General features: G+C 44.4%; 1 protein-coding gene across 1 annotated transcript in view; it reads right to left on the bottom strand.

The window, feature by feature from the left end:
* Positions 1–15,026, bottom strand: part of LOC139383385 (fibroblast growth factor receptor 3) — a 206,028-nt gene that overhangs the window by 174,950 nt on the left and 16,052 nt on the right. Inside the window, 1 exon segment of the mRNA XM_071127909.1 lies at positions 8,865–9,093. Within this exon segment, the coding sequence (XP_070984010.1) occupies positions 8,865–9,012 (148 nt within the window). The 5' untranslated portion in view covers positions 9,013–9,093.

Raw genomic sequence — 15,026 nt, 5'->3', positions numbered from 1 at the left:
GGTACCTTCAGGCGTTTGGAAATGGCTCCCAATGATGAACCAGACCTGTGGAGGTCAACCATTTTTTTTCTGAGGTCTTGGCTGATTTCTATTGATTTTCCCATGATGTCAAGCAAATAGGCACTGAGTTCGAAGGTAGGCCTTGAAATAAATCCACAGGTACACCTCCAATTAACTCAAATTATGTCAATTAGCCTATCAGAAGCTTCTAGCGCACTGAGGTCTGTACCGGTCTAGAAACACACTGAGGTCTGTACCGGTCTAGAAACACACTGAGGTCTGTACCGGTCTAGAAACACACTGGGGTCTGTACCGGTCTAGAAACACACTGAGGTCTGTACCGGTCTAGAAACACACTGAGATCTGTACCGGTCTAGAAACACACTGAGATCTGTACCGGTCTAGAAACACACTGGGGTCTGTATCGGTCTAGAAACACACTGAGGTCTGTACCGGTCTAGAAACACACTGAGATCTGTACCGGTCTAGAAACACACTGAGATCTGTACCGGTCTAGAAACACACTGAGATCTGTACCGGTCTAGAAACACACTGAGGTCTGTACCGGTCTAGAAACACACTGAGGTCTGTACCGGTCTAGAAACACACTGAGATCTGTACCAGTCTAGAAACACACTGAGATCTGTACCGGTCTAGAAACACACTGAGATCTGTACGGTCTAGAAACACATAAACACACAACACAGAAAGAGAGCGAGAGAGACCAAATCATGAGAAAACAAAAAGATAATTACTTGACACATTGGAAATAAAAAAAAATTAAACAGAACCTCCTGCCAAATGTATGACCACATTAGAGACACATATTTCCCTCAGATTGCACAGACCCACAAAGAATTAGAAAACAAATCCAACTCCCATATCTACCACAGTGTGCAATCACAGCAGCACGATGTGTGACCTGTTACCACAAGGATAGGGCAACTGAAGAACAAACACCATTGTAAATACAACTCATATTTACAGCCATAGAAACAACAGTGACAGCACCATCAACAACAACGGAAGGGATCTGTTGCAGCCTGGGTCTGTACTTTGTCAATGGCAGGTTACGGTGGGACTCTTTGAGGAGATTCATCTATTGCTCACCTCTCGGCCACAGCACAGAAGACTATATGATCACAGACATTGACCCTTCCTCTCTCAGCTCATTCACCATCAAGCCATTAACACCTCTGTCTGATCACAGTCAAATGACCTTGTTCCTCAAAAGAACAGGCATGGAAACAAATCAAATTGTATTAGTCACATACCCTTAACCAACAGTGCAGTTTCAAAGAATAAGAATAAGATATAAAATTAACAAGTAATTAAAGAGCAGCAGTAAAAAATAACTATGTTTACAGGGGGGTGTAGGTACAGAATGTGTGGGGGCACCGGTTAGTTGAGGTAGTATGTACATGTAGGTAGAGTTATTAAAGTGACTTTGCATAGATGATAACAGAGAGTAGCAGTGGTGGGGAGGGGGGTGGGAATGCAAATAGTCTGCGGTAGCAGGGAGAACAGTCTATGACTTGGGTGGCTGGAGTCTTTGACCATTTTAGGGCCTTCCTCTGACACCACCTGGTATAGAGGTCCTGGATGGCAGGAAGCTTGGCCCAGTGATGTACTGGACTGTACGCACTACCCTCTGTAGTGCCCTGCGGTCGGAGGCCGAGCAGTTGCCATACCAGGCAGTGATGCAACCAGTCAGGATGCTCTCGATGGTGCAGCTGTAGAACCTTTTGAGGATCTGAGGACAAAACCTATTCCTGAGGGGGAATAGGTTTTGTAGTGCCCGCTTCAAAACTGTCGTGGTGTGCTTGGACTAGAGGTCGACCAATTATGATTTTTCAATGCCGATACCGATACCGATTATTGGAGGACCAAAAAAAGCTGATGCCGATATTTTTAAATGTATTTATTTATTTGTAATAATGACAATAGATCAATAGATCTAATAGATCTAATAGACATAATAGATCAATAAAATATATTTAGCCTCAAATAAATAATGAAACATGTTCAATTTGGTTTAAATAATGCAAAGCCAAAGGGTTGTAGAAGAAAGTAAAAGTGCATTATGTGCTATGTAAGAAAGCTAACGTTTAAGTTCCTTGCTCAGAACATGAGAACATATGAAAGCTGGTGGTTCCTTTTAACATGAGTCTTCAATATTCCCAGGTAAGACGTTTTAGGTTGAGGGTATTATAGGAATTATAGGACTATTTCTCTCTATACCATTTGTATTTCATATACCTTTTGACCATTGGATGTTCTTATAGGCACTTTAGTATTGCCAGTGTAACAGTATAGCTTCCGTCCCCCTCCTAGCCCCTACCTGGGCGCGAACCAGGAACACATCGACAACAGCCACCCTCGAAGCATCGTTACCCTTCGCTCCACAAAAGCCGTGCCCCGCTAACTAGCTAGCCATTTCACATCGGTTACACCAGCCTAATCTCGGGAGTTGATAGGCTTGAAGTCATAAACAGCGCAATGCTTCAAGCATTGCGAAGAGCTGCTGCCAAACGCACAAAAGTTCGGTTTGAATGAATGCTTACGAGCCTGCTGCTGCCTACCACCGCTCAGTCAGAGAGCTCTATCAAATCATAGACTTAATTATAACATAATAACACACAGAAATACGAGCCTTAGGTCATTAATATGGTAAAATCCGAAAACTATAATTTCGAAAATAAAACGTTTATTCTTTCAGTGAAATACTGAACCGTTCCGTATTTTATCTAACGGGTGGCATCCCTAAGTCTAAATATTCCTGTTACATTGCACTAAATATTCAGTGTGGCCACCAGCTGCTTTAAGTACATTACACAACCTTCAATGTTATGTCATAATTACGTACAATTCCGGCAAATTAGTTCGCAACGAGCCAGGCGGCACAAACTGCTGCATATACCCTGACTCTGCGTGCAATGAACGCAAGAGAAGTGACACAATTTCCATAGTTTAATATTGCCTGCTAACTTGAATTTCTTTTAACTAAATATGCAGGTTTAAAAATATATACTTGTGTATTGATTTTAAGAAAGGCGTTGACGTTTATGGTTAAGACACACATTGGTGCAAAGACAGTGCTTTTTTCGAGAATGCGCTTGTAAAATCATCTGTTTGTCAAGGTAGGCTATGATTCAATGATAAAATTAACAGGCACCGCATCGATTATATGCAACGCAGGACAAGCTAGATGAACTAGTAATATCATCAACCATGTGTAGTTAACTAGTGATTATGTTAAGATTTATCGTTTTTTATAAGATAAGTTTAATGCTAGCTAGCACCTTACCTTGGCTACTTGCTGCACTCGCATAACAGGTAGTCAGCCTGCCACGCAGTCTCCTCGTGGAGTACAATGTAATCGGCCATGATCGGTGTCCAAATATTCCGATTACCGATTGTTATGAAAACTTGAAATCGGCCCTATTTAAATCGGGCATTACGATTAATCGGTCGACCTCTAGCTTGGACCATGTTAGTTTGTTGGTGATGTGGACACCAAGGAACTTGAAGCTTTCAACCTGCTCCACTGCAGCCACGTTGATGAGAATGGGGGCGTGCTCTGTCCTCTTTTTCCTGTAGTCCACAATCATCTCCTTTGTCTTGATCACGTTGAGGGATAGGTTGTTATTCTGGTACCACCCGGTCAGGTCTCTGACCTCCTTCCTATAGACTGTCTCGTTGTTGTCGGTGATCAGGCCTACTGTTGTGTCATCGGCAAATTTAATGATGGTGTTGGAGTCGTGCCTGGCTGTGCAGTCATGGGTTAACAGGGAGTACAGGAGGGGAATGAGAACGCACCCCTGAGAGGCCCCTGTGTTGCAAATCAGCGTGGCGGATGTGTTGTTACCTACCCTTACCACCTGGGTGGCCCGTCAGGAAGTCCAGGATCCAGTTGCAGCGAGAGGTGTTTAGACCAGGGTCCTTAGCTTATTGATGAGCTTTGAGGGCACTATGGTGTTGAAAGCTGAGCTCTAGTCAATGAACAGCATTCTCACATAGGTGTTCCTTTTGTCCAGGTGGGAAAAGGCAGTGTGGAGTGCAATAGAGATTGCATCATCTGTGGATCTGTTGGGGCGGTATGCAAATTGGAGTGGGTCTAGGGTTTCTGGGATAATGGTGTTGATGTGAGCCATGCCTTTCAAAGCACTTCATGGCTACATACCTGAGTGCTACGGGTCGGTAGTCATTTAGGCAGGTTACCTTAGTGATCTTGGGCACAGGGACTATGGTGGTCTGCTTGAAACATGTTGGTATTACAGACTCGGACAGGGAGAGGTTGAAAATATCAGTGAAGACACTTGCTAATTGGTCAGCGCATGCTCGTAGTACACGTCCTGGTAATCCTTCTGGCCCTGCGGCCTTGTGAATGTTGACCTGTCTAAAGGTCTTACTCACATCGGCTGCGCAGAGCGTGATCACACAGTCTTCCGATACAGCTGGTGCTCTCATGCATGTTTGTTATTTGCCTCGAAGCGAGCATAGAAGTAGTTTAGCTCGTCTGGTAGTCTCATGTCACTGGGCAGCTCGCGGTTGTGCTTCCCTTTGTAGTCTGTAATGGTTTGCAGGCCCTGCCACATCCGACGAGCGTCAGAGCCGGTGTAGTACGACTTGATCTTAGTCCTGTATTGGCGCTTTGCCTGTTTGATGGTTCGTCCGACGGCATAGCAGGATTTCTTATAAGCTTCCGGGTTAGAGTCCCGCTCCTTGAAAGCGGCAGCTCTAGCCTTTAGCTCAGTGCGGATGCTACCTGTAACCCATTGCTTCTGGTTGGGGTATGTACGTACAGTCACTGTGGGGACGACGTCATCGATGCACTTATTGATGAAGCCAATGACAGATGTGATGTACTCCTCAATGCCATTGGAGGAATCCCAGAACATATTCCAGACTGTGCTAGCAAAACAGTCCTGTAGCTTAGCATCTGCTTCCTCTGACCACTTTTATTTATCTCGTCACTGGTGCTTCCTGCTTTAATTTTTGCTTGTAAGCAGGAACTAGGAGGATGGAATTATGGTCAGATTTGCCAAATGGAGGGTGAGGGAGAGCATTGTATGCGTCTCTGTGTGTGGAGTCTAGGTGGTCCAGAGTGCTTTTTCCTCTGGTTGGACATTTAATATGCTGATAGAAATTTGGTCAAACTGATTCAAGTTTCCCTTCATTAAAGTCCACAGCTACTCGGAGCGCCGCCTCTGGGTGAGCGGTTTCTTGTTTGCTTATGGCGGAATACAGCTCATTCAATGCTATCTTAGTGCCAGCCTCTGACTGTGGTGGTATGTAAACAGCTACAAAGAATACAGATGAAAACTCTCTTGGTAGGTAGTGTGGTCTACAGCTTATAATGAGATACTCTACCTCAGGCGAGCAATAGCTTGAGACTTCCTTAGATGTGGTGCGCCAGCTGTTGTTCACAAAAATACATAGACCGCCACCCCTTGTCTTACCAGACGCCACTGTTCTATCCTGCCGGTACAGCGTATAACCAGCCAGCTGTATGTTGATGTTGTCGTCGTTCAGCCGCGACTCCGTGAAGCATAAGATGTTACAGTTTTTAATGTCCCGTTGGTAGTTTAATCTTCCCAGTAATTAGTTGATTTTTATTAAACAACCACACAGTCACAGCCCAGTCAGCTGGACAACATCAGAAATTCCTACAGATGGGCCCAAAACAGCACAGAAGAATACCAGAAAGCATCCTGTACCCAAAATATCCAAACACTCTGAACACAACACAACTTTCTGGATACCACATCCACTCACAGTAAAGAAGGCATCAATCTATCAGTACAAAACATCAACTATATATTCAGGCAAACGGCAAAAGAAGCACAACTGAAATGTATCCAAAATATAAATAAAAAATATCACGGATGACAACTAATTTGATGCAGATTGTAAAATTATAAGGACAAAACTTAGAACACAGTCAAAGCAAAAGCACAAACCCAAATAATGGTGAATTACTCCTTCATTACTGTGAGACTTTAAAACTATAAATGTAACACTCAGAACCAACAAAGCACAGTACAACAGCAAGCAGCTGACACTAATTGAGGAGTCGATAAACACAAACAACTTCTGGCAAAATTGGAAAAAACAAAACAAAATCTGAACTAGTGTAACGGTTTTCTTGTGGTGAAGGAGAGGCGGACCAAAATGCAGCGTGGTGGTTATTCATGTTCTTTAATAAAGGAACTAGACATGAAAGCACTAACAACACAATAAATGTGCAAAAACCTAAACAGTCCTATCTGGTGCAAACACAGAGACAGGAACCCACAAAACCCAACACCAAACAGGCTGCCTAAATATGGTTAACAATCAGAGACAACGACTAACACCTGCCTCTGATTGAGAACCATATCAGGCCAAACATAGAACTAGACAAACTAGACATGTAACATAGAATGCCCACTCAGATCACACCCTGACCAAACAAAACATAGAAAGATACAAAGCAAACTATGGTCAGGGTGTGACAACTAGAGGAATTAGCTATACAAAATGGTGGCACACGGACAACCCATTTACAACCCTCTACAACACCGTTCAAATTGGCGCAAACACAGAATAATAAATTCATGAGTAGTTGAATGGATTAGAAAAAGCTATAAAGGACAATGAAAATAAATTGGACTCCCCAATTACTGACCAGGAGCTCTATAAGAAACTTCAGACTCAAATGTAAAAAGGCATGCGGACCTGATGGCATCCTAAATGGGATGCTGAAAATTTCAATTGGCTATATTAAAACTGTTTAATTTGATCCTGAGTGAAGGTATTTATTTACCTGTCATCAAGGACTCATAACCCCAATCTTTAAGAAATGAGACAAATTTGACCCTAACAGTTACAGAGGTTTTTTTGTGAACAGTAACCTGGGGAAGGTTTTCTGTAGTATTATAAACGTAAGAGTTCTAAACTTCCTTAATAAGCACAATGTCTTGAGTAAAAGTCTAATTGGATTTATACCAAAATATCACACAACTGATCATATTTACACCCTGCACACCCTGATAGATAAACATGTCCACCAAAATAATACCAAAATATACGCTTGCTTTATCGACTTCCAAAAAGCATTTGATTCTATTTGGCATACAGGACTGTTCTATAAAGTTATTGAAAGTGGTGTAGGGGGTAAAACATATGTCATCATTAAATCAATGTATACTGGCAATACATGCAGCATTAAAATTGGAAAGAAAAGAACAGAGTTCTTTAACCAGGGGCGGGGCCTTCGTCAGGGTTGCCATCTGAGCCCTGAACTCTTCAATATTTATGTCAACAAATTTGCTACAATTCTAGAAAAATCCTCAGCCCCTGGTGTTAGTCTCCACAATTCAGAAGTTAAATGCCTTCTTTTGGCAGATGACCTATGCCTGCTGTCACCCACAGCACATGGCCTACAGCAGAGCCTGGACCTGCTAGAGCAGTACTGCCAGACCTGGGCCCTGGCAGTAAACACCCACAGCACATGGCCTACAGCAGAGCCTGGACCTGCTAGAGCAGTACTGCCAGACCTGGGCCCTGGCAGTAAGCCCCAAAAAGACTAAAATAATGCATTTTCAGAGAAAATCCAGATCTCAGGGAATTAGACCAAAGTTCTCAATTGGTACAAAATATGTAGAGTACTGCACACACTGCAAGTACTTAGGTTTAAATATGCAGAGTACTGCACACACTACAAGTACTTAGGTTTAAATATGTAGAGTACTGTACACACTACAAGTACTTAGGTTTAAATATATAGAGTACTGCACACACTACAAGTACTTTGGTTTAAATATGCAGAGTACTGCACACACTACAAGTACTTAGGTTTAAATATATAGAGTACTGCACACACTACAGTTCCTGAGGTTTAAATATAAGCTCTACTGGACACCTACATGAGGAAGTTAATGAACTGAGAGTGAAAACCGGCAGGGCATTCTACACCATTAACAAATGAATTTAAAATGAAATACCTATAAAAATGCACTTTATAGCAGCGAGGTGTGGAGTCCACTTGCAAAACAAGAGTTTACCCAATGAGAAAACACCCCATTTGAAACCCTTCATGCAGAGTTCTGTAAGATTCTCCCACACGTCCAGAGGAAAACTACAAACGATGAATGCAGGGCAGAATTAGGCCAATATCCACTAATAATACAAACTCCAAAGAGAGCAATTAAGTTTTGGAAACATCTAAAACACAGTGACCCCCTCTCATATCATTACCAAGCCTGGCAATGCCAAGAGCTGAGCAAAGAAAAGAGTCTCCTCATCCAGCTGGTCCTGGGGCTGAGTTCACAAACCTGTTCTACTAACACACTTAGTGTACCTTAGAAGCCTCAGGACCAGAACATCCAATCAATCAGAAAACAAGTTACAACAACAGTCAAAACTAAACTACATTACCTATTGGGACACACAAGCACAAGCAAAATGCAGTGCTATCTGGCCCTAAATTCACTGTACACCTTGGCAAAGTATTTGACCATGGTTACTGTTCAAAACCTTAGAAAAACCTTGACAACGTACAGGCTCAATGAGCACAGCCTTGCCATTGAGAAGGAAAACCTGGCAGTGTCTGGCAGACCAATCAACCTGCATATGTCCTCTATGCTTATTGTTATTGTTGAATGTCTGGTTATTTTGACACTTGGTTATTGTTGTTACTGTTGGCAATACTTTGGCAATACGTACATTATTACGTCATGCCGAGAGAGAGAGAGAGAGAGAGAGAGAGAGACAGAGAGAGAGCGAGAGAGAGAGAGAGAGAGAGAGAGAGAGAGAGAGAGAGAGAGAGAGAGAGAGAGAGAGAGAAAGAGAGAAAGAGAGCGAAAGAGGAGTGTATTTACCTGTTGGCAGAACTGTGGGTAATCTGGCTGTAGAGACGGAGAGAGGGTATAGGAGGAGGGACAGCCAGAGAGAACACCACATAGCAACTATTCCTCTGGTCTCCACAGTGATGTGCTGAGCTACTAGACCTGTCTCCGACTCAGGCATCGTACCGGTGCATCATGGGTATCCAACAGAATCACTGCCTCCGTCACCATAGAAACAACCCCAGATATACCTCTCACTGTCCTGAAACACAGAGACACAACAGACAGACAGTTAGTTACTTAGTCAGACATACAGACAGCCAGTCAAACAGTCAGTCAGCTAGACATACAGACAGACATCAGTCAGTCAGTCACAATCCCTAATTTTCCTAAAACACATTATTTGCTGTCAGTGTCAGTCACTCAGTCATTCAGTTAGTCATTCAGGCAGTCAGTCACTCAGTCACTCAGTCAGACATACAGGCAGTCAGTCACTCAGTCACTCAGTCAGACATACAGGCAAACAGTCACTCAGTCAGTGAGTCAGTACAGTACAATACAATACAAAGAATACAAATCTTTAAAATAGGGTTAGTTAACTGTTATGTAGTAGGTAGGTAAGTCTGGAGGCAAAAGAAACTCACACCTGTTTAGGAGAGGTGTTGGCTAGCAGAGTAGAACACCTGTTTAGGTGAGGTGCTGGCTAGCGGAGTAGAACACCTGTTTAGGAGAGGTGCTGGCTTACGGAGTAGGACACCTGTTTAGGTGAGGTGCTGGCTAGCGGAGTAGAACACCTGTTTAGGAGAGGTGCTGGCTAGCAGAGTAGAACACCTGTTTAGGAGAGGTGCTGGCTAGCAGAGTAGAACACCTGTTTAGGAGAGGTGCTGGCTAGCAGAGTAGAACACATGTTCAGAGTAGAACACCTGTTTAGGAGAGGTGCTGGCTAGCAGAGTAGAACACCTGTTTAGGTGAGGTGCTGGCTAGCGGAGTAGAACACCTGTTTAGGAGAGGTGTTGGCTAGCAGAGTAGAACACCTGTTTAGGTGAGATGCTGGCTAGCAGAGTAGAACACCTGTTTAGGAGAGGTGCTGGCTATCAGAGTAGAACACCTGTTTAGGAGAGGTGCTGGCTAGCGGAGTAGAACACCTGTTTAGGAGAGGTGCTGGCTAGCAGAGTAGAACACCTGGTTGGGAGAGGTGCTGGCTAGCAGAGTAGAACCTCTGTTTAGGAGAGGTGCTGGCTAGCAGAGTAGAACACCTGTTTAGGAGAGGTGCTGGCTAGCAGAGTAGAACACCTGTTCAGAGTAGAACACCTGTTTAGGAGAGGTGCTGGCTAGCAGAGTAGAACACCTGTTTAGGTGAGGTGCTGGCTAGCGGAGTAGAACACCTGTTTAGGAGAGGTGTTGGCTATCAGAGTAGAACACCTGTTTAGGAGAGGTGCTGGCTAGCAGAGTAGAACACCTGTTTAGGTGAGGTGCTGGCTAGCAGAGTAGAACACCTGTTTAGGAGAGGTGCTGGCTAGCAGAGTAGAACACCTGTTTAGGTGAGGTGCTGGCTAGCGGAGTAGAACACCTGTTTAGGAGAGGTGTTGGCTATCAGAGTAGAACACCTGTTTAGGGGAGGTGCTGGCTAGCAGAGTAGAACACCTGTTTAGGAGAGGTACTGGCTAGCAGAGTAGAACACCTGTTTAGGAGAGGTGCTGGCTAGCAGAGTAGAACACCTGTTTAGGTGAGGTGCTGGCTAGCAGAGTAGAACACCTGTTTAGGAGAGGTACTGGCTAGCAGAGTAGAACACCTGTTTAGGAGAGGTGTGGCTAGCTAACACAACGTGCCATTGGAACACAGGAGTGATGGTTGCTGATAATGGACCTCTGTACACCTATGTAGATATTCCATTAAAAATCTGCCACTTCCAGCTACAATAGTCATTCACAACATTAACAATGTCTACACTGTACTTCTGATCAATTTGATGTTATTTTAATTAGCTTTTCTTTCAAAAACAAGGATGTTTCTAAGTGACCCCACACTTTAGTAGTGTATACTCCAGTGTGTAATATAGTATTCTGTGTTAAACTATAGTATTTTTTCATGTGGTGTTTGAGACGTCTTTTTGTAGGTTTTCGTATTATCATCTTTTGTTTGTCACCCAAGTCCCATTTCAAACACTAGTTAAGGAACGTAATTCCCTTTTTATGAAGTGTTCTCTTGACCTACAATGAATAAAGTGCTATACACCTGATATACACCTGATATACACCTGCTATACACCTGCTATACACCTGCTATACACCTGCTATTCACCTGATATACACCTGATATACACCTGTTATACACCTGTTATTCACCTGCTATACACCTGATATACACCTGATATTAACCTACTATACACCTGATATACACCTGATATACACCTGTTATTCACCTGCTATACACCTGCTATACACCTGCTATTCACCTGATATACACATGATATACACCTGCTATTCACCTGCTATACACCTGCTATACACCTGCTATACACCTGCTATACACCTGCTATACACCTGCTATTCACCTGCTATACACCTGCTATACACCTGCTATACACCTGCTATACACATGATATACACCTGCTATTCACCTGCTATACACCTGCTATACACCTGCTATACACCTGCTATACACCTGCTATTCATCTGCTATTCACCTGCTATACACCTGCTATTCAGATGTTATACACCTCCTATTCATCTGCTATACATCTGTAATTCACCTGTTATTCAGCTGTTATTCACGTCTTCAGATTTTTTAATGAAGGTGTGGTGGAGGTGTCTACAGATACACCATGGTAATGAAGCTATTGGTAAGAGCTGGGTAAATTAGTAATCTGTTTGGAGGAGGGGATTGTGCACATAGCAATTGTTTTAGATGATTTTTCCTTGTGCTCCCTGGAGTCTAATGCAAAACCCACCGCCTGGAAGCAAACTGAAAATTATATCAACCTGGAACTCAGACGTAGCAGGATAAACCTGGAGCCTGGTGTACGGTTCACAACGACTGGACCGCTGTCATACAGTTCCATGATTAGTGAGTTTTAGGGTTTATAGGACTATTGTTCAACCCCTGTTGTACACTTTCTTCCACTTTCCAATATTTCATGGATTGCACTTGAACATGACAACTTTCAGGATGAATCAAACCACTGATTCATCAAGACTTTCCTAACCTCAAAATGTGCCTCAATAATCTCCAAGATCAGAGTATTTTTAAATCTACCAGTTGGTGCTGAAACAGAGACAAAGATGCATAGATATGTTTCTTTCATTGATCCCTATTTTCTGACCCCGTTCTCCCCACTGAACATTGCCGACCCAATTGCGCTGACCCAACCAGAGAGTCACGCAAGAGCTGTCTACCTGAATCCCTGCCATCCCCAGGTACACCCGCATCCAACACTGACAGCACATTCAGTCAATGCACATGAGGTCAGGTTACCAGACAACTAGAGACTTGATAAGTAATAGTAGGTTTGTTTAGTCGGCTCTGTAAAATAAAGATGAAGCTCGGCCCTTACGGAACTGACGTGGCCTGACTTCAGTCTATGTAGTTGGCTCTATACACGCCTTTGGTCTGTCTGTCTGTCTGTCTGTCTGTCTGACTGTCTTACTGTCTGTCTGCTGTCAGTTATCTCAAATCAAATTAAATTAAATTGTATTAATCACATGCGCTTACAGTGAAATGCTTATATACGAGCCCCTAACCAACAATGCAGTTAAAAAATATATATGCAGGAGTTTTATGGCTTGGGGGTAGAAGCTGTTTAGAAGCCTCTTAGACCTAGACTTTGTGCTCCAGTACTGCTAGCCATGTGGTAGCAGAGAGAACAGTCTATGACTAGGAAGGCTGTAGTCTTTGACAGTTTTTAGGGCCTTCCTCTGACACCGCCTGGTATAGAGGTCCTGGATGTCAGAAAGCTTGGCCCCAATGATGCACTGGGCCGTACGCACTACCCTCTGTAGGGCCCTGCGGTCGGAGGCCGAGCAGTTGCCATACTAGGCAGTGATGTAACCATGCTCTCGATGGTGCAGCTGTAGAACCTTTTGAGGATCTGAGGACCCATGCTAAATCTTTTCAGTCTCCTGAGGGGGATTAGGTTTTGTCGCGCCCTCTTCACGGCAGTCTTGGTGTGCTTGTCCATATTAGTCTGTTGGTGATGTGGACACCAAGGAACTTGAAGCTCTCAACCAGCTCCACTACAGCCCCGTCGATGAGAATGGGGGCGTGGCTCGGTCCTCTTTTTCCAGTAATCCACACTCCTTTGACTTGATCACGTTGAGAGAGGTTGTTGTCCTGGCACCAGGCCGTGCAGTCATGAGTTAACAGGGGGTACAGGAGGGGACTGAGCACGCACCTCTGAGGGGCCCCTGTGTTGCAGATCAGCGTGGCAGATGTGCTGTTACCTACCCTTACCACCTGGGGGCGGCCTGTCAGGAAGTCCAGGATCCAGTTGCGGAGGGTGGAGTTGGTCAGTGCATGCTCGCAGTACATGTCCTGGTAATCCGTCTGGCCCTGCGGCCTTGTGAAAGTTGATCCCATTAAAGGTCTTACTCACATTGGCTACGGAGAGCGTGATCACACAGTCTTCCGGAACAGCTGGTGCTCTCATGCATGTATCAGTGTATTTTCCTGGATGCGAGCATAGAAGTAGTTTAGCTTGCCTGGTAGGCTCGTGTCACTGGGGAGCTCTCGGCTTTGCTTCCTTTCTAGTCTGTAATGGTTTGCAAGCTCTGCCACATCCGACGAGCGTCAGAGCCGGTGTAGTACGATTCGATCTTAGTCCTGTATTGACTCTTTGCCTGTTTATGATTCATCAGAGTGCAAAGCAGGATTTCTTATAAGCTTCCGGGTTAGAGTACCACTCCTTGAAAGCCACTCCTTTAGCTCAGTGCGGATGCTGCCTGTAATCCATGGCTTCTGGTTGAGGTATGCACGTATGGTCACTGTGGGGACGATGTCATCGATGCACTTATTGATGAAGCCAGTGACTGAAGTGGTGTACTCCTCAATGCCATCGGAGGAGTCCTGGAACATATTCCAGTTTGTGCTAGCAAAACAGTCCTGTAGCTTAGCATCTGCTTCCTCTGACCACTTTTATTTATCTCGTCACTGGTGCTTCCTGCTTTAATTTTTGCTTGTAAGCAGGAACTAGGAGGATGGAATTATGGTCAGATTTGCCAAATGGAGGGCGAGGGAGAGCTTTGTATGCGTCTCTGTGTGTGGAGTCTAGGTGGTCCAGAGTGCTTTTTCCTCTGGTTGCACATTAAACATGCTGATAGAAATTTGGTCAAACTGATTTAAGTTTCCCTGCATTAAAGTCCACAGCTACTCGGAGCGCCGCCTCTGGGTGAGCGGTTTCTTGTTTGCTTATGGCGGAATACAGCTCATTCAATGCTGTCTTAGTGCCTCTGACTGTGGTGGTATGTAAACAGCTACAAAGAATATAGATGAAAACTCTCTCGGTAGGTAGTGTGGTCTACAGCTTATCATGAGATACTCTACCTCAGGCTAGCAATAGTTTGAGACTTCCTTAGATATTGTGCAACAGCTGTTATCTACAAATATACATAGTCCGCTGCCCCTTGTCTTACCAGACGCCACTGTTCTATCCTGCCGGTACAGCGTATAACCAGACGCCGCTGTTCTATCCTGCCGGTACAGCGTATAACCAGACGCCGCTGTTCTATCCTGCCGGTACAGCGTATAACCAGACACAGCTGTTCTATCCTGCCGGTACAGCGTATAACCAGACGCCGCTGTTCTATCCTGCCGGTACATTGTATAACCAGCCAGCTGTTCTATCCTGCCGGTACATCGTATAACCAGCCAGCTGTTCTATCCTGCCGGTACATCGTATAACCAGCCAGCTGTTCTATCCTGCCGGTACAGCGTATAACCAGACACCGCTGTTCTATCCTGCCGGTACATTGTATAACCAGACACCGCTGTTCTATCCTGCCGGTACATTGTATAACCAGCCAGCTTTTCTATCCTGCCGGTACAGCGTATAACCAGACGCCGCTGTTCTATCCTGCCGGTACAGCGTATAACCAGACGCCGCTGTTCTATCCTGCCGGTACATCGTATAACCAGCCAGCTGTTCTATCCTGCCGGTACATCGTATAACCAGCCAGCTGTTCTATCCTGCCGGTACATCGT

The sequence above is a fragment of the Oncorhynchus clarkii genome, chromosome 25 (assembly GCF_045791955.1).
Source record: "Oncorhynchus clarkii lewisi isolate Uvic-CL-2024 chromosome 25, UVic_Ocla_1.0, whole genome shotgun sequence".
Taxonomy (NCBI): domain Eukaryota; kingdom Metazoa; phylum Chordata; class Actinopteri; order Salmoniformes; family Salmonidae; genus Oncorhynchus; species Oncorhynchus clarkii.
This window is presented reverse-complemented; position numbering and strand designations above follow the sequence as displayed.